This window comes from Ruditapes philippinarum, unplaced genomic scaffold (assembly GCF_026571515.1).
Source record: "Ruditapes philippinarum isolate M1 unplaced genomic scaffold, ASM2657151v2 ctg12275_1_1_1_1, whole genome shotgun sequence".
In the NCBI taxonomy this organism is placed as follows: domain Eukaryota; kingdom Metazoa; phylum Mollusca; class Bivalvia; order Venerida; family Veneridae; genus Ruditapes; species Ruditapes philippinarum.
In genome coordinates, this window is record NW_026861605.1 from 1 (window position 1) to 27,188 (window position 27,188).

Here is a 27,188-nt window from a genome sequence, read left to right on the forward strand (position 1 = left end):
AAAAGGTTTATGCTGCACTATTGACCCTTCACAACCCTTTTTGCCATATTTAGCTTTGCTCATGAAGAAGTGTGAGCTGAAATATAGTCCAGAATATGGCATTTAAATTTTAAATGACAATACTTGTCTAAAGCAAAATAAATATTAAATCCTTATAGACAAAATGAATGTAAAAAAAAGTTTACATGGAGAATGTTGATGTCGATACTTTGTTACTTTTTATTTTTACTACATATTGACAGTCTGTAATGGTTTATATTATTGCTACACATTGACACCTTAATGTTTAATACTGGAGGAATAATACTACATTATAAATAATCGGTTCCATAAAATTCACTTATAATGATGAATATATTCGAAATAATGACTCATATAATATAAACCCTAACAACTAAAAAATTTTAACATAAAAAATTCAATCAGAAGGAATAAACAGCGACTCACATGTTAAACTGGTCAAACCCTCGCTTCTGCCAAGCAAGTGTCAAAACAGCGCAGGACCACATTCCTGTACGGGACTTGCACGGAAAATGTTTTGAGATATTTTTCCGCGCACATGGTGCCTGGCTCAAGCTATGAGGGTGTTTTCTGCAAAGAAATATAAAAAAGGATAAAAAAGTATTTATTTAGCTTATCAACTTTTTTGAGATTTTCTGCAATAAATAGAGGGTATTAAATGAACGCATATTCAAAACTCTTAAATTTTGGTTAGAATTACTTGCACCATTTAAGCCGGTGCTAGGGGGCGTGGATGTGGGTTTTTTGCACTTGAGAGTACTGTTAATGATATTCTGTTGTTTGTTTTAAAGAAACGAACAAACAGTCTCATTATCAATGCCATGACTTATATAACATTGACTGAATTCATACCTGTTCTTTCCTGCATGCTGAATTTAATTCATATGACTTGATTTCTTCTCATGTTGTTTTGATGGTTCCTCCTCCACATCCGACCAGTCATTGTCATTCAATTCAGTATTGAGTAGCATCCTGCAGTAGTAAAAATAATGTCTATAACACACATTATACCTTTTTATCTTAGAACATGGAAAATTCAAAGGTAAAGTAACTGTCACCTTTACTCATGTTCAAATGTAATAATAATATAATTTAGTAATAAACTTTTTATAGATCCACTCCTCGCTACCTATCAAATCCTAGATATATCAAACTCCATTTAAATGTCATTGAGCACTCATGTTTGAAGTGCTTTACACACATGTTTATAGCCTGTGCACTGGAGCGTGACATAGCAATTGCAAATTGACAGTGCTAAAAATAGCTTTACACAACTGATCAGAATTACAAACTGGTGTCAGTTATTAATTTCAAGTATATATATATATGAAGGTTCTAATGTACAACTTTACCTAGAGCTCATTATATGTTATAATATAATATGATATAAAAATTGAAGATCATTTAATATTATTAACAGAATCAACAAACCAGCATTAATGCTTTCCTGAAAATTGGATTCCTCACATTCACTCAGGAGCTTTAATTTACTATCCCATTCAAACTGAATCTCAAATGCTATATTCGCAAACAGACAGCTCAATTTTATTTGAAAAATGAAATCAATTACATTGAAAACAAGCATTTGATGTAGTTGCGGGGCAAATAGCGTGTTTACCGGTCCCCCCTCAAAAAGTTCTTTAATTGTCTTTAACCCCCCTTTGTTTTCCCAAATTTAAAATAATAAATTTTTGAGGATGAAGTCGGGTTTTAAAATTCAACAAAAAACAAAAAATTTTTGTTTTAAAATTGTTTGTTTTATTTTGGTGGGTTTGTTTTTTTTTTTTATTTACGATTTTTGGGATTTTAAAGAAAATCCTATGGAAAAAGAAGTTGGAGTAAATTTTTTTTAAGTTTCCCCAAAAAAAATTAAAAGTTAAAGGGGGGACTATTTCTGGAAATAGTCTTGCTAAAAGTTTTTTAAACCCCTTCTCAAAAAAGGGTGGGAGTGATAATAAAAAAAATATATATAAATTTTTAAAAGTAGAAAAACATTAGGAAATAAAGAAAAATTATTTTTTAAAAAAACAACATTTTTTTTCCCCCAAAGAAACTAAGTTCAAGGGAGGTAATACTGATATTTTTTGTGCTAGAGTTATAAACCTTGTCACATATGATGTGGTTGATGACCAGAAACTTATATTTAAAGTTTGAAGTAAACACCTTAAGAAATAAAGAACATATAGTGAAAAAGCTGAAAAATTTAAATCAGAAATCTTGAAATTCAGGCTATTTGTTGCCATAGCAACCAGAATTTTCAACATAGGAAGAAAAGAAAAACATGTGCATAATCTCCAGACTGCCATCTACCCATATTTCAAGTTTCATAAAAATATTTTCAGTACTTTTTGAGTTATCACTGGATCCAGTTTATGTGTTAAATTTGCCATATTTTCAGACTATTTGTTGCCATAGCAACCAGAATTTTCAACATAGGAAGAAAAAAAAAAGACGTGCATAATCTCCATACTGCCATCTATCCATATATCAAGTTTCATAAAAATATTTTCAGTACTTTTTGCGTTATCGCGGGATCCAGTTTTGTGGACGGACGGACTGACAGACTGACAGACAGACAGACGGACAGACAGACAGACGGACAGACGGACGGAGGGTAAACCTAAAGTCCCCTCCGGTTAAACCAGTAGGGGACTAATAAATATTACATCATGTACATTGTAATCTCAAACTAAGTTACAATTTATTATTTGTACTTTTGTTAATCATTTCAGTGATTTATTTTGCTTTAGACTGGCCTTTATTTATGTAGCTAATAGACTATTGAGTGAAAGCAGAGTTATTTTTTAGCGTTTTTGGGAACATGAACCATACCCAGGAATTAATTGATTAAATGAATAAAAAGAATCACTGTCTGGGATGGCATCAAACATGTAAGAACCATAACAGTGAAGAAACCCTTGATTTCAAAGATTTTGGATTGTTTTATAGTTATACAATATTTTTATTTTGCAACTTTCAATTGGGAATTTAATTTTTTCATATGAAAAGACAGACATGGTCATATTATATATCTACAGCTTATGCAGTCTAAATAGACATGTTCCACTTGATGTTGTACAAAAACATACAGATTGGTAACAAATGTTGTGAAATTACAACTGTTAATTTATTAATACACTTCACACTTACTGTATTTCCATACTGAAAGCATTATGAGCAGCTGTTGAAGTTGATTTAGATGCCACACACTCAATAGCTTCTCCTGCCCTGCGTTCCATTTTTTTCAGCTTGTTATTGGACAATGTTGGTAAGTTGAGGGTGGACAGCATATTGTTAACCTTTGTTGGACCTCCAATACTGTCTATCATAGCTGAAAATGAGTGAAACTTATCTTTTTTGTATAATACATATTAACATTTCTCAAGACGTGACCCAAAACAACTAAATTCAACATAGAAAAGCTATTTGATAGGGGTCACATATTTTACAATGTACATGTAAGAATAATGTATGCTCCTGGATTCAACTGTACTACAGTAGGCATTGGTCAACATGGCAAAAATTTGTGGTTTACTAAAATGAATATGATAATACTAAATTATTAAATAGTCAAATTTTCATCATTTAAACTTATAATTATTCACACAAGTCAGAATCATTATCATATAACATGGAACAGATGTGTGGAATAGAAAATTATTATATAGATCTAAACAGAGCTTATACAAGGTTAACATATTTTTAGGACCTAACGGAAAACGGAAGCGGATACATATAATACCGAAGGAGTCTGACACATTTAAAACGGAAAAATTAAAGGGTTTTTACAGACTTCCCCGTTCATAGGCTTTACCTAGTTTCATATTACATTTTCTCCTTTATATACAGTTGTTTAGGCAGTAGCGGATAGCTAAGGAGATCGACGCTGCTTATGTCTTTAATAATAATATTCAGAAAATCAAATTGATGCAGTATCTTTGACATTACATGTAGTACTCTTTGTTTATGTTCGGCATATAGTTCAGGTAGTAGCGGATAGCTTTGGGGAGTATGGGATAGGTAGGTGAAGGTCAATGAGGGCGAGTCTCAAAACGTTCTAAATTTAGTATTTACAAAGTACATGTCACAGAAACATGTTTTGGAATGAAAAATGTTACATTTGACATCTTTCAAATTTTTCTACAAGTAAATAAATATATAAATAAATATCTGGTCAACAACTTATGATGCAACTGTGACATGTAATAGTTTGAACATAGCTATAGTTTACCATAGTTATTTCTTTAAAAAATCTATAATTATATCAAAACAGTGTATTATTTGAAGATGGAATAATTATTAAACCTGGAATACACTTAAAAATCAATTCCTGAGATTTAGTTCATCTAAGGGGGGGTTAGTTGTTGCGGCACATCAACTTAGGGGGGTTAGTTCATCTAATGTGGGGTTAGTTGCTGCCTGGCATCCGCGTTTTGACACATAAAATAAATTTTGAGACCACCCCTAAATGTAAAATCCGTTACTGACAGAAGCACTTGCTATTCATTTTCAATAATTTTTAGTGTCAGTAGGCGTTATATCTGTAAAAGCTTTTGCAAAATTATAAACAAATGATTTTTACACCAAATCATGTCAATATTTCATTACTTTACTTGGTGTTGATCAATAGTGTTCTGTTTATTTCTTGTGGAAGCGCTTATAAACAGTCTGATGGTGACAACATCTGGTTACCTCGTTCTGATTTATGTAAGAAAAACTCGCTGTGCAATTTGAAATAAATAAAACAAAATAAGCCACGGATGGCAAATTTATCTCTCTTTTTGATGGTATATTTGTATATTTTGAAAAAGGCATATTTGATGGAAAGGAGCATTGTTACTGCCATGTTATCCGCTATACCCTAAAATCCGCTACTGCCTAAACAACTGTAATAATAAAATTAACATTGAACATTTGTTAAAATTGACTTTTAATGCATAAAATGTTCTAATAAGACAACTGTGTTTACAACAACAAAATATGTGTAAGCTTTACAGGGTTCGAATTTAGCAATATTTTCTACTTGCAAATTTTTGCAAGTAGCAAAATGTTTAACTGGCAAAATGAGGAAGTCAACTGGCATTTCAAATATTTTATATCTTTATTACTATAATTGACAATATATTAAACTTTGAACATAATAAAATTATAGTATGACAAATGATATTAAACTGCAGAACTTAAACACTCTGTAATGAAACATGAACAATTCAAACAATTAAGGCATATCATTACATTTATTATGTCTGTGTATATTGTATGCATATATACAGCTGGCATCTTCCATGATTATTACTTTCTAAACAGTTCAGAGCCACCAAGCTAAGGTTTTGTTGCACACACTAATTAATAAGTAATTATGTCGGTTCTTAATTGCAATTAACAGTGACAAAGTTCTAAACACATAACAGCTACTTTCTATCATTTGTAGTAAAGACATTTTTTGTCATGAAAATGTAGCTAAAGCTTATTGAATGGGTATTTATGTGAATAAAATATTTGCAGTTAAAAGAAACAAATTGACTGAAATTCACCAGGTATTGTTATGTTGTGAGATGACACTGGCTTAATGTGAGAGGTAAAAATACCTAACTCTCTGTCAATGCAAAAGACAAAGAAATGTTCAATTTCTGGGTCCATATGGCAGTGTGTTAGGTCTTTTTTGCCTCTCCCCAGACAACCACCATCTTCTCACTGCAGGCCTAGGGTCAAAGTCTTTTAGAGAAATATCTCCAACTTTGATTCTCATCAGTGTGTCCATGATTTCTGCCCCAAGCCTGCACCTCCAATCTGATTTTATCCTTTTCATAGTTGAAAAGGCCCTTTCACATGATGCATTGGCCAGAGGTAGAACATTTGACAAGTGAATGACCTTAAGAATATCTTTGTAATCTCCTTTATCCCTATCCATTTGGCTAATCAACTGCCATACAAGCAGTGGGTGCAAAGTACTGTACCTTGCATTTCCACTTACATAAAATTTTAAGTCGGACCACTGGCTCAGTGCATTGACTAGGTTACAGCCGGAATTTGTCAGAACAGATTCATAATGATTGAATATCTGTCTGATATCTCCAATTCCATACTGCAAAAGAGCCTCCCTTTCTGTTGAAAGAGGCCAATTTTTATGATCAAATGCATTGCATGCTAAAAAGACTTCATCACTTGACAAATTTTCAAGCCTTGTATTCAGACAATCAAGAACAGACTGAGTTATCCTGTGTCTATCTCTGACCAATGCATCATTTGGAATAATGTTTTGAAGTTTAAAACCATGAAAAAGGCCATCTATAATTTTGTCATTTATTTCTGAAACTGATGGGCCATCATTGTCAATAAGAGCCCTTAAGGAGGTTTCAGCACTTTGGAGTTTTGTCATGGCACTATAAACAGTAAGATCTTCCCTCTGAAAAAGTAAACTAATTTTTGACACTTCATTCAAAATATCTTTTACAAATGCCAGGTACCAAACCATTTTGTGTTGTTTAAGCTGCCTCAGATACCCCCTAACCTTAGCTCTGTCCTGTTCTCTATTTGAGCTGTCCTCAGCATAATTTTCAAGCTGAGTGACTATGATAGGCCAATTCTTAATTAATTTACTTGTAGCCCTAAGTTTATGGTCAACCCATCTTGTGCCATTAGCTTTCTCAGGCTTCATGAAATGTTCCCCAAGTAACTCTGCAATATCTGAATACCAGACCCCTTATAAAAATAATACATGGACACAATCATTTCTATGACATTGTCCATGTATGTATCTTTAAAGGCATCCTTGATTGCCAACTCTAACCTGTGGGCCAAACACCATACGGATTTTATCCAGTTGGCATTACCCTGTGTTTTCATCAACTGAATAACACCCCGTTTGGAACCCATCATAACAGATGCTCCATCAGAGCAAAAGCCTACAGTTTTTTGTTTGTAATCATTTAAATCATACTCTAAAAATGCCCTGTCAATGGCTTCTAATATACCTTGGGATTTTGTATTTTCAGGTTCAACAAGCTTCAGATACCTCATTTTTGGATAGTAATTGTCCAAGCATTTTATTAAAATTACTTCTTTTTCTGTTTCAGATCTATCAGTTGATCCATCACAAAATATGCTAAAATAATCAGCATCATGTAAAAGATGTTTGGTCTCATCAAAATACACACCACCAATGTGTTCTATAAGATCTTTTGCAGCCTTGTCAGTATGGTAGGTATCACCAAGTGACAAGCCATTACATTGCTGCAGATCTATTAAATTTGGGAAGTCAGTAAAAGGTCTTTCAAAGATTGCAATATAGTAAGCAGTTTTGAAAAGTTTTGTCATCTTTTCAGATGTAGTCATGTCCATTTTTTGAAAACCCTTCTCAAGATCTGTTTGTTCATTCCGTTTTTTTCTTTCTTGGGCTGCTTTAGTCTGCACAGCTCGCATGTGCATTGTAGAGTTCACATGGAATTTCATAGACTCCCTCTTCACAGTTGTGTTCCCAGTTATAAACTGCAATTATGAAATGGACCTCACTTACTCATAATACTAACCTACATCAGTAAAATGATTTTATCATTTTACGTAGGTATGTAGTATGCTAATGAGTTTATTAATAATTGATTTATAAACTAAAAACAATTGTTTTCGGATCAGGAATAGGCTTATACTAGAGGAACACCACCTGCCTTTGTAGACTAGAATTTACCAGTGACAATGTACTGCTTTTGACCTTCATTAATTTAGCATATATTGTGATTGATCAGCTGATTACACCAACAGACTATTGAGTCTATTTATATAATTAATGTCTCAGCTATAAAAGTAAGCAAAAAATAGATCATGGAGTTTGTAGAGTATTTCTGCATCCAAATAATATATATATATATATATATATATATATATATATATATATATATATATATATATATATATATATATATATATATATATATATATATATATGTATGTTTTGACTATTCACTACTGTTAGTGTGATAGCATCTACAAAATATCAGCCCTCAAAATATGTCAGCCAAGTCTGTAATATGCTGCCAGCATGTATATATACATACATGTACATGAATACTGCAGAGGCCTAGTTATCCAACTGCGATCTTTTAACAACAAATTTATCCATATTTTTTTTAAGTATTCACGGACGGGTGCACCGCATGGACATTTGACCTTGATAAAACTACTTGGACTCGCTAACCAATAGTATTTGTCTGTTATAAATAGTCCGTCTAAATATAGCCACAGAAAAACCAAAAAGAGCGACTAAAAATAATTTTTACGGTAAACGTCACCAGTTATTGCGGCTTGTACGGTAAACGTCATCAGTTTCTGCAGCGGACACTTGCCAAGCATGCGCAAAAGATATCAATTGTGTAAACTTCCGAAATGAACAAGTACTCGCAAAAAAATGCGAGCTCAAGTAATTTCTGCTCGCTGTATTGGATTTTAACTGGCATTTTGCGAGTATGCGAGCTTAAATTCGAACCCTGCTTTATACCTGTACCAAGCTTGGTATTTACTGCAAAACAAGGCATGCCTGATTTTCCTGATTTTCCCCTGTGGGTTTTCCCATACGGAACACAGTTAATGAAACCGCAATTTAAATTTTGGCACTGCACATACAGATATCCACCAAGTCCCTTCTTAATTTCCTTTTGTACACTGTATAATGTCAGTGGAACTGGTCTTAACCTGCACGATTTGCAAAATTTCAAATTTTCAAGAAGAACACCTAGTTCAATGATTCTCCGCCCAATTTTCCACTGTTGCGTAAGATTTTGGTCACTAAACACTTCAGCGGAATCACCACTTTGCACAGAATTGTCCGTTACATAATTATGTTCAATTACAATCCTTTCAAACTTCTTAATTTTAACGTTATTTGTTTTTTTGGCGTACCGGCCACGACAGTTTCGCAAGCGAGCGGCCATATTGCTTCCTGTGAAAACTGACGTCACTGTCGCTAAAAAAAGGTTATACGATAAGTGGCGAGAAAAGGCGAAGGTAGCTTCGGGCCTTCTACCACGTTTCACGATTTTACCCGATATTTACCGATTTATTAGGGTCCGTAATCCTTAATATGTATTACAAAATACATTTGCTTACATCAAGTTAACATGATATTGTTTTAATTATGATTTCCACAATTCATAAAACATGCCAACTCTTTGAAATAAGTCAAATTTAACATTTTAAAAATGTCCCTAGATTTTCGTGATTTTGGTCACAACACGCTTCCGTAGAAAGAAAAATTTACATAACTTGTGCATACGCATTTTTTTTAAAATACTCAGTAAGATGTGTGGTAAATTCTGTGTCATTTTAGATAATTGTACAAAAGGAAACAATGTAGAACGTTGAGTAAAAGATAAACTTTCTTTTAATGATTACTTCATTCAAAATTGTGTTTAAAATCGCGAAATTATATGACACATTTTGTCATCTGCATAATCGATTGATTAGTGTTCAATTAAATCTATCTACTGACATATTTTTCCCTAATTTATACAGAAGAATGTAGAATTGACTAAAATTACTCACCTTTGCATTAGGAATGCTGGAATTGATTCAATTGAAGTAACTTCAGATCTTTCAACGAAAATATAATAAACGTGACGTCACCGAACGTGCATAAAATGAAAGTATGGTGTAATTTAAGAGACACATTTAAATATCGATTTTTACTAAATCTTTATGATCGATTTTTCAGGATTCTGCAAGGAGATTGTTTGAGGACTTTTTTCTCAAAATGTAGATAATGTTTATCTTTTATTTAATCGTGAAAACATTTGTGAAGGAATTAGTTTTACCTTAATTTCTATTATGACTGGCCTAGTCCCCACTATATCAGAATTTCTGATATACTATATTTTTTCAAAAATTGTTTTATTTACTGCTTTTATCTATCAGATACGTTTTCTCTAATTGATTAAACAATGTTTATGGATAAATAATTGAAAAATATGAATATTTAGAAATGATTTTAAAAATTATGAGCATATTATCTACCGAGACATAACGTCGTAAATTACGTCAAGTCGTATTATTTTATCATGCAATCCCTTTCTCAAAAGACAGTAACCTGTTATTCTTTTTTTATCATGCCATTACTATGACAACTGCCTGATAAAGCCTGTCTGAGAACAGCAACCTTTCTCAGTCAGTGACTTGAGAACACTATGCAATAAGATGCAAAATCATAAATCTCAAAAGACAGTAACCTGTTATTCTTTTTATCATGCCTCTATTATGATTTTGCATCTTATTTTTATTTGTTTGGGTCGTCAGACCAAACAAATAATGGTAGCGAAATTTCAGAGTATAATGTTCTTAATTGCAAATGCCGAAAGTAGTCCACTTTTTTGAAGCGGTTACTTCCCTTTTGTATGTACACTAAAGTCGAAAATTCAGGGGAGATCACTGCGTAAAGATGGTCAAAGACAGGCGCATCAATTTTCAAGCACAGTAATTCCCGAATGGTCGAAGGTTTCTAATATTGTTTTATTGTATTTTCTGATCGAAAATAACTAAATACAAAGCGGACATTCAATCTCTGACACAGAAGTTTACAACAAACCTAACAACAAGTAGTTCTCAAAACAGCTTAAAACTAGCGATTTAAAAGAAAGAAATATTTTATTTTGTTACAAGTATCCAACAAATTACAACGCATTTAAAGTTAAACAATAGCGTTGGCTTATAGAATTGTCAATAAATGCACAATCACAAATTACGCGGATGAAAATGATTTTATCAATGAAAATACTATTTATAACCGAACACTACACAAACCGAGTAGTGGAATATATAGATTCTACATGTCGGACTGTTTGGGCGAGAGGATTTTCGCTAAAATATTTACTTCAATTTTAAACAACAGGTTTTCCCTGAAGAAAATACCTCGAAATTAATAAGGATTACAAACCCTAAATGCAATGGAAGTTCTAAATTTAGAATGACTTGATATTATTCAGACCACCTGTGTATAACTTCTCCGTGGTACAGTGGTAACGCGCTCGCTTAGTGAGTGAGAGGTCTCGAGTTCGAATCCCAGTCGAGAAAAAAATTTTTCTGATAAATTCTTTTTTAAGTGTTTTTGTTAAGGAAGTAGCCATGATATGCAAGGATAAAGTGTGACTGTCGTAAAAAATGAACATAAATAATTTTTTGATGCAACTCTAGTAATGCAGAATTCCGTATGTATCAAACTCTGGTGCCTTGCAAAATGAATTATAATACATAAAAATAAACCTATACAGGAAAATGCATACAGATATACAGTACGATTTAGATTGCAAAGATCAGAAAATACCACAAAACTTGCAGCACTTTGATTTTTTATAAATATAAATGCTTATAGTAAGCTCCAGGATTATTTACATCTGTGTTAAACAACAGTTAAAGTCGTTACAAGCCCTAATTTAGAATAATATGGTTTTCTTCACATATAAATTCACCGTGGCTGAAGGGTTTTCGGGCTCGCTTAGGAAGCGAGAGGTCTGGAGTTCAAATCCCAGTAAAGGTAACTCTTTTTTTTCAAATTGTTAAAGTCAAATAAACATTGGATTGAATATCAGTGTTGCAATTAGTCTTATAGCCAATTTACTACAATTAAAACGCTGGAAAGCATTGGTGGCACTATACATATAATCTCACAACCTGCACCTTTCTTACATTCTGAGACCCAAACAAATTCAGCACCTTCTGTGCTTTGATTTTTTAATTCGGGGCGCTAATGAAAGTAAGGTAACCACAAGAGGGTTATACGCCAAAAAAGTAGTTCGAGGGTTTTTACCAATAATTTTATAACACAACACAATTTTTGGTACAATTTGCTTTAACAATTTATTTACTGTGTATTATCATACATATTCAGCAAAGACAATTAAACAATACCAACAATAAACATCATCAGTGCTGATCTGGCGTAGGAACATAGTGTTCTCAAGTCACTGACTGAGAAAGGTTGCTGTTCTCAAACAGGCTTTATCAGGCAGTTGTCATAGTAATGGCATGATAAAAAAAGAATAACAGGTTACTGTCTTTTGAGAAAGGGATTTCTCAGACTCGGCTAGATATGGTCTGGAAGGGGCTCGGCAAGCCTCGCCCCTTCCAGGACCATATCTAACCTCGTCTGAGAAACCCTTTCTCAAAAGACAGTAACCTGTTATTCTCTATATATGTTGCGCTTTTCATGAAGTATTAGGTTTAATGTCTTTTTAAAATGTTTCTTTGCATATAATAAGAGGAATATTTGTTAAGTTTAGTGTAAGATCGAAATAGTTATTTCACCTTGTGCCACTCATGAAATATACCTTTTGGTGCTCACTCGGTGAAATATATTCCGATCTTACACCAAACTAAACAAATATCCTTTATATTATATATTGCATAGTTTTTAATTTGTTTGATAACTCATTTCTGAATGTTTGTTAATCATACATAAATGCAGGTAAAACTTAATAATTTGACTATTCAGCCTCTGTATGAATTTCATGGAAATAAGATTGAAAATATATTAATTGTACTTGTATGTTAATCCAAAATATATAAGTGGTACCTTACCTCCAAAAATGGTTTGTAACTTGGTATGTTTCCTCCATTGTACCTTAACCTCTATTAATCAATTTCAGTGATTTTTCTGCTTATATAACAGACTCCGAAAAAGGGCCTCTTCCCAATTGAAATTTTCTTTAAAATCATGCAGTTTTCCCAAAAATCTTAACTTAAACCTGCTTTTTTCTTCCCAAATAAGCAGTTTTAGCGATATTTTTTCCCCAAAATCAAGAGGCTAAGGCCTCTTCCCAATTAAGTGAAAAAAATCACTGAATTTGTAGGACATTGACAGCAAGAACTTGAATTTTACTGTTGATGTGGAGTGGTACCTTAATGGAAGATTTATTGTAGATTGTTCGCACTGATTTTGGGTACCGGTATAAATGGAATGAATTTCAAATTTTTTTTTGACTGTCTTACTATAACACAAAAGATAATTTCAAAGTAGATTTGCAATTTTATGTCAAATATGTTCTCAACAAAATGTGTTTACTTTTCGAGGTTGTGTAGTTTGGAAATCAGAATTATCAGACATTTTGCTTGTAAGACATTGAATGCAGGAATTTAAAATGTAATGTGGAGTGGTACCTTAAGGTAAAATTTTCAAATCTTGCTTTTTTTTCAATAAATTTGGATAAGGATTTATGATACGCATTTGCCAAATTAATGGTAAAATTTTATCAAAATATTACACCCAGATATTGAAAATTAGGTTTTAAAAGGGGAAGGTAACTAGTATACATGAATATCTGAATTTGAAATTTATTAAATGTGACTGTGTCATTTGACTAAACTTAAAATGGCTACATATTCGAGAAGAGACAGCTGTGGAAGGAAGATAATTTTCACAAAGAAAAAAAAATCTATTAAGTTTATATTTTCCTGATTTTTCAAACTTTTTTTTGCAGAAAAATGGCATGGATTTATTGAATTTCAGCTGTACAATTAATTTTATGTCATATATGTTCTCAACTTAATGTGTTTTTTTTTTCAGTTAGTGTGGTTTGGGATCAGAATTATCAGACCAGTATTACTTGTAGGACATTGACGGCAGAAACTTGGAGTGTTACCACAATGATATTTTCATCAGTGAAGCATTTCTAGTTTGAAATTATGACCTCTGTAATATCTGAATGTTTAAAAGAATTAAATCCATCATTTTCATTAAAACCAAAACAGCTAGAATGTCTGAACCATATCATTGAAGGTCGAGATGTTTTAGTTAATTTACCAGTCGGATATGGCAAAAGCCTTATTTACCAGATGCTGCCAAGCATTATGGAGAGGATGGGACGAAGCAGGACTGTGGTCTTGGTCATATCTCCACTTAATATAATTCAGGAGGACCAACTTAAAAAGTTACAAGACCATGGTAAATTATCCTACATTTTACCATTTTGTGATGGGAATTCAGAAGTAGATTTAACAGGAATAATTGATGGCAAATATTCGATTATATTTTCACACCCAGAGACTATACTGAATACAGACTTTGGAAAGGTATTGCTGCAAGAGCAATCTTTCATTGAAAGGCTGGCTGCAGTATTTATTGACGAATGCCATGTAGTAGAACAATGGTATGTTTTGCATTTACTTCAATTAAAACTTATATCCTAAATTGACCTAGTAAAAGTGTGTAACCTCCTGTACCATCATGATGTATGATATTATAACATATTATGTAATTCATTGTAGTCATCTGTCTGATTAAACTTGACTCCTGACGAGTTTGACTCTTTAAATTTTAAGGGTACATACATTTTGTATGAATTAATTTTTTCATTAACTATATATTAAGTCCTGATATGATATTGTTTTTTCAAACATTTAACCCGCATTTTCACTATTGAAAATAGAAGGACCCAAGGATTTTGTTATTATGCAACAAAATTATTGTTGCCTTTATATATTTAGACATGTGACATAACCGTTAAACATGTGACATAACCATTTAAAGCGACAAAATAAATCAGGTGCAATTAATATTTATATCATGTATGGCATGATGCCTAACTAGAATCAAATAAATAATTATCCTAATCCCCTGATAGAATCACTGTTTATTGTTCCAATGCAAATCATTAAATCACTATATTATATCAGGATTGATAACTGCATTATAGTCTTATACAACATTATTAGCTCGCATATACGAAGTATATGGAGAGATGTCCTACTCGCCCTGGCATCTGCGTCAAATCATTTCAGTTTAAAGTTTTGTTGCAGTAAAATATTTTTCACTATAACTTTTCATTTCTTAAGGTATCAACTTCCAATAATTATGTTCCTTATCATCATCTTATGCGACAAGGTTCATCACTCTAGCACCAATATTTTCAGATTTATCTCCCCTTGAACTTTGAATTTTCCTTAACAAAATTTTTTTCTGTTACTTTTTTATTTCTTAAGGGATCAACTTAATACTTTAAAGATATGTTCCTTATCATTAACCGCATCTTATGTGACAAGGTTCACAACTCTAGCGCCAATGTTGCAAAAAATTTCTTCTTATAAACTTAGATTTTTTTACTTGAAAAATGCTATTTGTTTGCTATAATTTTTTTAGTATTAAAGATATCTACCTAAAGCTTCAAATACATATTCCTTATCATCAACTAGATCTTATGTGACAAGGTTCATAACTCTTGTAGCAATATTTTCAGATTTATCTCCTTTTGAACTTAGAATTTTTTAAAGAAATATAATAACTTCTTTACTTTTTAAGGTAATCTTCTTCAAACTTCAAATATATATTTCTTATCATTACATAAATGTTGTGTGACAAGGTCCATAACTCTAGTGTGACTATCTCCAGAATTATTCCTCCTTGAACTTGAAATTTATGTTAATATATTTAAAGAAATATATTTAAATCCTAATTATTTTTCTTTCATAGTTTTGTCTTCCTTACTGCTTCCAGTATTTAATTATTGGAGCTTCGCTGTCTCCTGTGTGACAGCTCTAATGTTCTAAATACTATCATACCTTTCAAAACCATGCTTCAAGACAGCTGCTTCAATTCTTGTAGTTTAATGAAAAATCCTTTTCACTGTGTGGAAAGAGATCTGAGTTCAAATCTCAGCAAGAATATGTTCTTTTTCTGGAAGCATGATCTTGTACAAAAATTATATGATAATAGATAAATAATAAACACTGGCATATCATAATATAATTTTCTTTTATCAATAGTTATATTAAAATGACCAAATAACATGCATTTTAAACAATTATTAACACAAATTTTTTTTTAAATTAATTGGTCATAACATGAGAATAAAATATCATTAACATTTTAAAAATACTGCAATAGTTAAAGACTGAATACAAAGCTATCAAGCAACAACAAAAAAATATTATCATCTACATTATGTATTTGGTAATTTTGTAAGATTTTAACTCTAATATTTTTCCAGGGGTGAACAATTCAGGAAAACCTTCTAGAAGATAAAAACTCTTCCTGCAATATTCACAGATGTTCCCTTCATTGCTTTAAGTGGAACACTTACATGTAAACAGATACATAAATTACCTTCTACAATTGGACTTGCCAATCCTGTCATTATTCAAGAAAGCCCAGATCAAAAAAATATTTTTCTGAAGAAAATTAAAAAGATTAAAGATACTGATGTAAATATGATTTACGAAGAAATATATAAGACAGAATGTGACCAGCTTCATCAAAATCAACATAGTTTCCCTATTACTTTACTTTTTATGCCTTTGTTTTATATAAGTCAAGCTGCTGCTTATTTGAAATACTTATTTGGTAAATGTGACATAAAGTCATCATGTTATGCTGTGTTATTTTCTAAACAGGATAAAGAAGTAATGAATACTACAATTGATGACTTACACAAACAAAGTCCAAGAATAAGATTAGTTTTGACTTCCTCAGTAGCAGGAATGGGGTTTGATACCCCAAGTGTTGTGAGAATTATACATGCCCAACCACCCCGCAATCTCTCACAATACTTGCAAGAAATTGGGAGAGCAGGCAGAAGAGACCAAAGTAGCACGGCTACTCTTTACTACAACAAAAGACACATTGCAAAAAATCTGCCTGGTATCCAGGATGACATAGTAGAGTATTGTTCCACCAACAATAAATGTCTTCGTGAAATGCTTCTAAAAACTTTTGGTTTTTCCAAATCATGTAACATTCCTGCAGAGAAATGCTGTTCATTTTGTTTGGACGAGGAGTTGAAAAAATTAGCTGAATCTGGAGCATTTGATGAAAATGTTCAGATTATATAATATGTGCAACACTTGAATCATTTATCTTTACATGAAATGAGAAATTTTGATTATTTTCAGCAGTGGATAACACAAAAGTAACTAAGCAGGTCTAATTATCTCACCTTGATTTGGGATTTTAAAGTCATTTGTGCTACTGATTAAGTCAAAAATACTCTTGTTTTATGTATATTTTAGGTCTCTATAAAAGAGTGCCATTATAAATTGGTCTTTATCCCTCATCTGAGATTAAGTGCTATCAAATTTAAAAGGTCACATTCTTCAATGCTTAATAGATTTACTAATTATTATCATCAAATTGGGTCATTCATTTAAATTGCCACATGCTGCATAAATGAAATAAAACAAGATTGCATTTGTGAAAAATGCTTTTCTTCCACATTATTACAACATTATATACAATATTAAGAAGGAACAGAGGTAGTTTTATTTCTGGTGTTTTTACAATGATTTTTGCTATTATGCAATTAATGACTATTAAATTTGGATGAAAAGGGCACATTTAAGGTGTCTAAAATGGATTCAAGATTAAATTATTGTTTATTTGAAAAATGTTAAGGTATTTATTGTATAACATAGCTGTATTAAATTTTGAAATACAGAAACAGTTATATTTCTTAAATACTAAATTTTCTTAAGCATTATAAACCAATTTCTGAAACCTTAAAAAAACATCTATGATTATATACATGCTGTGTATCCTAATTAATGTCCTTACAATGTGCTCAAAATTTTTCATAAATCCTGCTAACTTTTCTCATACTAGAGGTCATGACCTCAATCATTTCATAAAAAATGTTTGAAAAGCAAACATTTTCTTTCTTCACTATCTTTAGACTTGCTCATAGCTATTGAATATTTTTTTTATAAAAATTTAAATAACATGTTTAAAAAATATTCCAGTACGAGTTGTGTTCCTTACATTAATAAACTGCCATACCTTAAAATAGAAATTGTTTCATGCAAAATATCTAGACTAATTATTTTAGCCCTTTATATTTTGAAGAAAAAAATTACTATAAACATATAATTGAAAAACATTAACCCAGTATTTCATTTGAAATGTAATTGCTGTATGTCATTGCTGTATATTATTTGAAATGTCATTCTTGCATGTTACTTGAAATGTCAATGTTACATGTTATTTGAAATGGCATTGTTGTGTGTAATTTGAAATGTCATTGCTGCATGTAATTTAAATGGCATTGATGTATGTTATTTGAAATGGCATTGATGTATGTTATATGAAATGGCATTGATGTATGTTATTTGAAATGTCATTGATGTATGTTATTTGAAATGGCATTGATACATGTTATTTGAAATCTCATTGCTGTATGTTATTTGAAATGTCATTGATGCATGTTATTTGAAATGGCATTGATGTATGTTATTTGAAATGTCATTGATGTATGTTATTTGAAATGTCATTGATGTATGTTATTTGAAATGGCATTGATGCATGTTATTTGAAATGGCATTGATGTATGTTATTTGAAATGTCATTGATGTATGTTATTTGAAATGTCATTGATGTATGTTATTTGAAATGGCATTGCTGTATGTAATTTGAAATGTCATTGATGTATGTTATATGAAATGGCATTGTTGTATGTTATATGAAATGGCATTGTTGTATGTTATATGAAATGTCATTGCTGTATGTTATTTGAAATGGCTTGGATACATGTTATTTGAAATGGCTTGGATACATGTTATTTGAAATGGCATTGATGCATGTTATTTGAAATGTCATTGATGCATGTTATTTGAAATGTCATTGATGTATGTTATTTGAAATGGCATTGATGTATGTTATTTGAAATGGCATTGATGTATGTTATTTGAAATGGCATTGATGTATGTTATTTGAAATGTCATTGATGTATGTTATTTGAAATGTCATTGATGTATGTTATTTGAAATGGCATTGATGTATGTTATTTGAAATGGCATTGATGTATGTTATTTGAAATGTCATTGATGTATGTAATTTGAAATGGCATTGATGCATGTTATTTGAAATGTCATTGATGTATGTTATTTGAAATGGCATTGATGTATGTTATTTGAAATGGCATTGATGTATGTTAAAAAAAATGGCATTGATGCATGTTATTTGAAATGTCATTGATGCATGTTATTTGAAATGGCATTGATGCATGTTATTTGAAATGTCATTGTTGTGTGTAATTTGAAATGTCATTGCTGCATGTAATTTAAATGGCATTGATGCATGTAATTTAAATGGCATTGATGCATGTTATTTGAAATGTCATTGTTGCATGTAATTTAAATGGCATTGATGCATGTTATTTGAAATGGCATTGATGCATGTTATTTGAAATGGCATTGATGTATGTTATTTGAAATGGCATTGATGTATGTTATTTGAAATGGCATTGATGCATGTTATTTGAAATGTCATTGTTGCATGTTACTTGAAATGTCAATGTTACATGTTATTTGAAATGGCATTGTTGTGTGTAATTTGAAATGTCATTGCTGCATGTAATTTAAATGGCATTGATGCATGTTATTTGAAATGTCATTGTTGCATGTAATTTAAATGGCATTGATGCATGTTATTTGAAATGTCATTGATGCATGTTATTTGAAATGGCATTGATGCATGTTATTTGAAATGTCATTGTTGCATGTATTTGAAATGTATTTTATAATTATCTACAATTCCACTTGACACATTATATATATAAAGACAGAAACAAAAACAACAATTTGTAAGGTATAAACAATTGTCTGAAATAGTAGAAGTGAACAATGTCTTTACATTATCATTTTTCATTGAATGTATTGTAATTAATTTATTCTGAAAATAAATTATCATCTTTGAATAATTTCTCTTCAGATCTTTTAATTAATGATTTGCAATAGAAAAAATCAACAATATTATGTATATTTCACATTTTTAGAAGAGGGATTGAATTTTATGACGTTCCCAAGATAAATGTAAAATAATTATTCTTTACTGTGAGTACAAAAGTACAATGTACACATTTTATTAATTGTACCATTGTCATTGTAAACAATTTGTTGCTAAAATTCTATGAAAAATCTTGTCTAGAACCACCGAATATAAAAATGTTTGGTATACATGATATGGTTTTTATTTTAACAAAATGTTGATGTTGTCTAATGTGTATGTTATGAAAAGGCTTCTGACCCTGCCTTCTGGAGGACATTTACAATCTTCATTTTTTTTAATAATTAGGTTTAACCAGATAACCAGCGAGAAATATAGTTTCTGTTCCCTAGAATTTGACTACATGTATTTAAATTCTTTACTAATGGTTTCAGATAAATATAACTTTTATGTGTACAACAAAAGTACAACATTTTACATAGAAGTAGTATTATAAGATACAAGTTATCTAAACATAGACAAATGAAATAATAACATTCTCTAAGTGCAACATTTATCAATGGAAAAGTACAGGTACTAATTATCTTAACATAGACAAAAATTGATAACTTTCTTTAAGCGCTTTATAATTAAAAAAGTTGTTAATTTCTTAATTGTATCACATGTTGACCTGAGATTATAATGTTCTACATTATTTCCAGAAATAATCACTGATGTATGTGTGTCTTAAATTAGAGTAGACTGGACAAATTAGTACAAAATGGTACTCATTTTCTTGTACTCATTCACAGAATGGGCAATCATCTATTATATTATTATAATGACCAATATAATAAAAAAATCTTAACATATTAAACAAACTTTAACATATCTAGAAAGATGCATATTAATGATATGCATCCAATATTTCAAAATACATTTATAAACCAGTACATGTATATACATAGGGTAAAGACCAAAATACCCTTATAAGAACTGAATCATTGCCAGGCGTTTTCTTTACATAAAGAAAACATTTACAAGCATATTTATGCTTATACCCATTTTTTATGTTGCTGCTAAATGGCAAAACAAGTAAACTATTTTAAATCACTACACATGTATATATTTCATGTAGGTAATAAAACACTCTTACATACACCATGAAGTTCTACTATACTGAGCACTGACCACCGTATATATCCTATATATCCAATACACTAATTCATCTCCATTTCAATATAATGTAAATATAGAGTATATCAAAGTTTACCTCTAAATAAGTCCATACATTTATATACAATTTTTCCAAGAAAAGTACTTTTACTTAAAAACAGCACTTAAAGACTGAAACTTGCATAAATATGTCATCTGGCTAATTTGGACATTGAAAAAAATCCATATTCTGTAGACAGATAAAAAAAAATTTGTCTGATTCATAACATACCACTACTACCTCTAGTGAAATTATATATAACAGGGCCATATAATCATTTAATATTTGTAAATGTCTGCTATGACATATATCTCAGATCTTGACATTGTCGTTTCTAAAAAAGGTTGTACATGTTTTGTATTTTAACTAAATGACCTCAAGGGTTGGCCAATTTTACCTAAAGGAAAGAGTTACATGTCTTACATAATTTTTTTGTTTGTTTGTTTGTTTGTTTGTTTCATTTTACGCCTTCTTCCAAAAGTATTTCACTCATATAGGCGGGTAGTTTCCTAACCATCGTTCCTAGAGAGTTACACCATTTTTTTTAACAATACAAGTCTATGATATTCATGATATTCATTTACATTCTATATTAGATTTATAATACTTGTTGAATGTTCACCTGAGGCTTGCATAATATCATTTTATTCAAAACATTCCAGAAATTCTGTTATACATCTATACCCATTCAGTTCTCTTTAAAATTACTAATAGTCATCATCATTATTACCTTCAGAATCATATGAGGTACAACTGGTTTGTCCATAATAAAGTCTTGAAACAACTTGGTTTATCCGGTATTTGAAATCTTCATTATCTTCTTTCAAAAGAGATGAAGATAAAATACTTTGAAGTCCTCCACATGATCTTCCTTCAATTTTCTTAAAAGGTTTCAGATCACGCAAGGATGCACTTACAACTTGTTCATCTTTCTCTGCCTTTGGAATATTGTGTTTTGAAGCAGTTTTTTTCAAATTAACTGATGAATCAACATGCTCACAAATTAGAGAAACAGTATCTGCTGCCCTTGTACTTCTCAAGATTGCCTTTTCGGATTTATTAGCACCAAGAGATCTAATAAGGTCTTTTTGATTGCAAACAGATATCTCTTGAGCTAAATCACTCTCAATGTTATTACCTACTCCACCCCTAATATTAGTGAAAGCACCTTCCAACACTTGTATTCGCTGCATTGGGCTAAGAAGAAATTGGGTTTTTAATAGGAAGTCCAAACATTCTTCGAAGTACTTAGACAGCCTAGAATGCGCAAAAAAGAATGGCATTGTATACATGACACATGGTATTAGTCTAAAAATGTCTCCTTCCTTGACTACATCTTCCATCATCATCAATTGAAGGACCCAGTGACATAAATTGCTCGAGTAATTGTATACTGTATCTGAAATGTCCACAGATTTGATGTCGCTTGTTTCATGGTAGGCATTAAGGTACCCATAATTGGACATAAACTTATCAAGCATACTATTCATCTCTCTGTCACGGTCAAGAACAGACCTGGATACAGTCAGCACATTTTTAGTTGGCTCTGACAATCTATTTTCCATACCGAAATACTCTAAGAATTGCTCTATGATCATCTGCTTGCCAATAAGGAGTAAAAAATCATGATGTGATTTAAAGGCACCCTTTACCTTTCCGTTAACATCACTACGCTGAAGCTTAGCCTTGTAGTGGTAAACGGTTCCTGGCTGGCGAAGAGTTGATGTTTTGAACAGTTCTTTATAGCATTTCTGGAATAAAATTTATGCAATGTTATAAAATTTCAGAAAACTAGCAGTGTAATTAAAAAATTCTGTTAATGTAAACCATGGGTAATGCATTACCTCCACTTTGAAGAGTTTTAAATAGGCTAGAATCACTTGTCAACTGTATTGAAAATGAGGGGCGTGTTTCAAACTTCATAAGCAGAAATTTTTTTCTTTCCTTTTTTTTTTTTAACATTATTTATGTACCAGTATCTATCAGATTCCTTATGAAAGAAAAAAGTGTTTGATTTTTAATTTAAAATTATTGTAGGTATTTATTTGCTAATTAATACCAAAAATTAATAGCAAATATGATACCAGATATTTCTAAAGTTTAATAAAAGAAAACCTACATGGTAAAAAAAAATTATATTTCCCATGATCAACCAATATACTTTAGACAAACCTCCTTGTGGTAAATTTTAGGGGAAATTGTCAAATAAGAGTTCAAATTAGGTGGGGACAGGGTAACATTTTTATACAATCATTTTGCTTGTGTAATTTGTTTCTTTACAATGAGCAATAGGAAAACATTTTTCATTATGATATTATCAATAATTTACAGTTTCCTCATTTATGAATAATAACCTTTCTAATAGCACAATTTTTGTTCAGAAAAGTATCCCTAACTCATAAACCATATAGAAAATTTTATTTAAATTTTGCATACATGGGACTTTTAAGACATATAACTGTCCTATGTTGTCAATTTAACACTTTCTTATTGTGTCCATTACCCATGGTCTACCTTATATGAGTTTTTACAAATTTCAACTGAAAAAGTTAATGAAGCTTATCATTCCCCCTAAAAAATTTAATTTAGTTTTTAAAGAGGAGGAGTAGTAAACCTTGTAAAATGTCATTGATGGATGATTATTTTACTTATAAAAAAACATCTGTCCATACTGAGACTTACTTGTAAGTCCAATCAACCTAAAGCAAGTTACTTACTTAAATATCCTCAATTCAACAATGTTTTAGTTCAGACTTTAAATACCTCCAAGAAATCTTGTTTCATATGCCAGAACTCAATTATTATTGGGTCTAAATTTTCAAATCTTTTTTTCCTGGTTGTTGCAAGAGACCTCAAGTTCTTTGCTTCCTCTAGGCGCACTCTAGATAATTGATCTCCACCAACGGGAACTTTAAATTTCTGAAAGAGATCTTCAGATCCTAAAAAAATAAAACAAGAATTGCTAGACTTGTCAGATAATGACAATGACTAAAATGAGCAAGGAATGTTATAGGTATTACGCATTTCAGTTCTAAATTATATGAATTTCTTAGCTCTTTTAGATTAAAATGACACTAGAACAAAACTTAGATCATCATGTTCAATGTGAAAAAGGGGCATAAGGCAGGAAGTACTAATAACTAAGTTTGATGACTATCCAGCTCTACTGTAAGAAATTTTCAGGTGCCCTATTGATTAAAAGTTTGAGTATTTGACTATATTTAAGTTTATTCTTTATGCAGATGATAGTGCAATTTTATATTCACATAAAGATCCAGATGTTATTTGTAATGTTTTGGGTAAGGAATTAGAAAATTGTAGTAAATGGCTTGTTGATAATAAGCTATCATTACATCTTGGTAAAACAGAATGTATTGTTTTTAGTTCTAAGAGGAAATTGTCAAAACTAGAGCAGTTTAAAATACACTGTAATAATCACACCATACAATCTCAGCCATCAGTAAAGTATCTCGGTTCTATCTTGGATAATGATCTCTCAGCCACTTCTATTGTTGATAATATAGTACAAAAAGTAAACTCTCGATTAAAATTTTTGTACAGACAAGGCAACAGTTTGAATATGGAGCTAAGAAAACTATTATGTAACTCTTTAATACAGTGTCACTTCGATTATGCCAGCTCATCTTGGTATAGTGGCCTTACTAAACAACTTAAACATAAACTTCAAGTAGCACAAAACAAAGTTGTTCGTTATATTCATGGTTATTCCTCTAGAAAATCATTGAAAGTTATTGATTTTAGCAGTATTGGGTGGCTTAATATAGAAAATAGAGTCATGCAGTTAAGACTTAATCATGTACACAAAATATTTAATAAAAAGTGTCCATCTTATATGTATGATAACTTTTCTTTAAAGTCTGATGTTCATTGTTATAATAGTAGAAACAGTATCGGGAACTTTTCATATACCCCATGTTAATAGTTTTACAAAAAGTACATTTTTTTACCAGGGTATTAGGGATTCGAACATGCTCCCACTTGATATTAAAAAGGAAAGTAACTTTTTTAACTTTAAAAAGAAAGTAAAAGCTGAACTAAGCAAAAATATGAAACAATTTGAACAAGCTGATTTTATTTTTTATTAGTTTTAGAGATAATTGTTTTAATCAATATAGTATGTTTTATAATATTATGGTATCTTGTGATTGGTTTTTGTGATATATATAAATAGATATCTTTCATTGGTGTGTTAACTAGTCATATTCATAGTATTATTCCTGCAAATATGTGATATATGTAATTAACATAATGTGCAATAGAAATTAATATTATTTGATCTTAGAAATTTAACATCAGTCCAGTATATCATCTCTAAGTATGGACCTGAATGCCAGTTCTCAAGAAAATATATTCTTTACCATCAAAGGACCCCATTGGAAATAAGTTCTCTATTTTATATTGAACTTTCATGGGTTATCCTGTGTTGTATATATTGTCTTGAAGTCAACAAGATCTTTGATTTAATTATGAATGTAAAGTTATTATTTTTCAATTAATTACTGTGTTAAAAACAATGTGATAGATAACTGTGATAAATTGTCTTAATTTGTTTTGTAATATGACATATATATATATATACAAATAAATCAATCAATCAATTAAGTTCTTGAGAAAAGACAACAGCAAAACGGCTATACTTATTTTTCAAAACAAGCTAAAAATATGAAAAAGAAAACCTGCATACCTCATAGATTTTCAATTTGACATGAAATATCCAGTACCAGTATAACAGTTGTCATCATTGCTACAATAACACGCGCTAAAACATTAAAGTAACAATGAACAAGATTCAATGGCAATGTCAAACAGATGCCATTCTCAACTTCCTCTTATTTTCAAAGTCAAACATTTCTAAGGAAATACATGAAAGCAACAACATGACTGAGACTTTGTGACTGTTATCAAGGTGAAGTGCATGCTATCTACACTTTCTTAGTAACCTTTAGCCACATTTCACGTTTCCTGTTAGTAAAGTTGGTAATACTAGTTAGTTTGTAAATCTCCCATTTGTAGTTAAATGTCTATATATCCACAAGTTTAATTATGTTCTAAATTTGTAATGACATCATCAAACAATTTTGCTCTCTCTACATAAAAGAAACATTTATTCAGTTTTGAAGCCTTGTGTGTCAATTTTTCAAAAAAAGAACAAACCAGCTGAGGAAATTTTAATTTTAAAGCTTTAAGGATTGACTTTTTGGCAGAAAAAAAGTTTTGTGATACCATAACTTTGATATTTGAGGCTTTATCCCTTAATGATAACCATAAATTTCATTTTATTGTGACTGCCATAGCCATTTGTGTAACTGGAAATCAGGATTGTTTTTTTTTTTTCAAAAACTTTTTACTGTATACAGTAAAAGTGTGTATATCAGAAAATTCTATAAAGATTTCAAACATATGAATTACAGTATTTTCCAATCCTGATTTTTAACTAACAAAACTATGCATCTGACAAGTTTTGATAACAGTAAAAGAAAAAGGAAACTTACCGAATGCTTTGGTAAAAATTTCACCAAGTGTACTTTCATATTCATCCATGATGTCTACACATTCTTCATGCTTGGCTTCATTCTTCAGCATTATTGGTAATTGATACACATGAGATTTCTGACTCATTTGTGTATGGTATGGGTGATAGATGTGAGCTGGAAGCACAGGTTTTAACCAACTGAATGCTTTCAACTCTGATAACATCCTTCCTAAATACATTAAGCCATCAATGTTATATTTCACGTGGCTGTGAAATTTCCAAAGAAAAATAAATAAATAAATGTTATTTAAGAAATAATATATCCCAAACTGTGATTTTATCGCTCAATAACATCACTGTTTGGAGTTCGGATGCGAGGAATTATATCATGAGGGCGTAGCCAGAGTGATATAATGATGCGCATCTGAACGACAAACAGTGATGTTACCCAGCGATAAAACACTTTTGCTTTCAAAACGTTTTCGGTTACAATTAAAACAAAAATTTACCATTAAATTTTTTATTATAAATTGATCACTGGCTCATTATGTATAATTTTCAAAAAGAAAGTATGCAAATTACATAGATATCTTAAAAAGCTTACCGGACCAGACATGCTCTTGACTGAGCCCAAACACCCTTTCCCTCCGGTCAATCCAAATAAATTGCTGAGAATCAGCTTCATCACATGGACAGGAGGGGAATGATATGGCTCCCCTATTCATCTCATAAATGGTTATTGTTGCCTTCAAGGCACCAGCAATCAACATGTACGTAATTGGACCTGTAAA

At 31.0% G+C, this 27,188-nt stretch overlaps 4 protein-coding genes across 5 annotated transcripts; 1 reads left to right on the forward strand and 3 right to left on the reverse strand.

Annotated features, from left to right (window-relative positions):
* Positions 1-508: 508 nt before the first annotated feature.
* On the reverse strand, positions 509-10,024 carry LOC132716307 (uncharacterized). 2 transcript variants are annotated; one of them, XR_009623789.1, is made up of 4 exons: positions 9,556-10,024; positions 3,172-3,352; positions 874-993; positions 509-591 (listed from the first exon to the last, which is right to left on the reverse strand). XR_009623789.1 is itself a non-coding variant. In XM_060699555.1 (4 exons), exons 1-3 carry the CDS (start codon positions 8,943-8,945, stop codon positions 897-899), a joined length of 711 nt encoding a protein of 236 aa, XP_060555538.1. In that variant the 5' UTR covers positions 8,946-9,545; the 3' UTR covers positions 509-591; positions 874-896. The 2 variants fall into 2 exon arrangements, 1 of the variants encoding a protein (XP_060555538.1); XM_060699555.1 differs by lacking the exon at positions 9,556-10,024 and adding an exon at positions 8,513-9,545.
* LOC132716306 (uncharacterized) lies at positions 3,362-7,854 on the reverse strand. Its single transcript, XM_060699554.1, has one exon. It carries the CDS (start codon positions 7,471-7,473, stop codon positions 6,676-6,678), a length of 798 nt encoding a protein of 265 aa, XP_060555537.1. The 5' UTR covers positions 7,474-7,854; the 3' UTR covers positions 3,362-6,675.
* A 6,449-nt stretch (positions 10,025-16,473) lies between the features above and the next one.
* Positions 16,474-16,824, forward strand: LOC132716310 (ATP-dependent DNA helicase Q1-like). Its single transcript, XM_060699557.1, has one exon. It carries the CDS (start codon positions 16,474-16,476, stop codon positions 16,822-16,824), a length of 351 nt encoding a protein of 116 aa, XP_060555540.1.
* A 2,087-nt stretch (positions 16,825-18,911) lies between these two features.
* LOC132716308 (uncharacterized) lies at positions 18,912-26,621 on the reverse strand. The gene is made up of 3 exons (XM_060699556.1): positions 26,417-26,621; positions 23,667-23,842; positions 18,912-22,654 (listed from the first exon to the last, which is right to left on the reverse strand). The coding sequence occupies exons 1-3, from the start codon at positions 26,619-26,621 to the stop codon at positions 21,611-21,613; spliced, it is 1,425 nt and encodes a 474-aa protein (XP_060555539.1). The 3' UTR covers positions 18,912-21,610.
* Positions 26,622-27,188: the final 567 nt, after the last annotated feature.

What these genes read in the sequence shown, in the direction of transcription:
- LOC132716308 (XM_060699556.1), bottom strand. Translation starts at nt 26,621, where the DNA reads ATGTTATCAGAGTTGAAAGCATTCAGTTGGTTAAAACCTGTGCTTCCA. An exon ending in AATTTTTACCAAAGCATTCG is followed by an intron (nt 23,843 to 26,416) that starts GTAAGTTTCCTT and finishes TTATTTTTTTAG; the next exon opens with GATCTGAAGATCTCTTTCAG. An exon ending in TGAAACAAGATTTCTTGGAG is followed by an intron (nt 22,655 to 23,666) that starts GTATTTAAAGTC and finishes ATTTTATTCCAG; the next exon opens with AAATGCTATAAAGAACTGTT.
- LOC132716310 (XM_060699557.1), top strand. Translation starts at nt 16,474, where the DNA reads ATGGGGTTTGATACCCCAAGTGTTGTGAGAATTATACATGCCCAACCA.
- LOC132716306 (XM_060699554.1), bottom strand. Translation starts at nt 7,473, where the DNA reads ATGAAATTCCATGTGAACTCTACAATGCACATGCGAGCTGTGCAGACT.
- LOC132716307 (XM_060699555.1), bottom strand. Translation starts at nt 8,945, where the DNA reads ATGGCCGCTCGCTTGCGAAACTGTCGTGGCCGGTACGCCAAAAAAACA. An exon ending in AAATACCAAGCTTGGTACAG is followed by an intron (nt 3,353 to 8,512) that starts GTATAAAGCAGG and finishes ACTCATTTTCAG; the next exon opens with CTATGATAGACAGTATTGGA. An exon ending in GCTTTCAGTATGGAAATACA is followed by an intron (nt 994 to 3,171) that starts GTAAGTGTGAAG and finishes TTACTACTGCAG; the next exon opens with GATGCTACTCAATACTGAAT.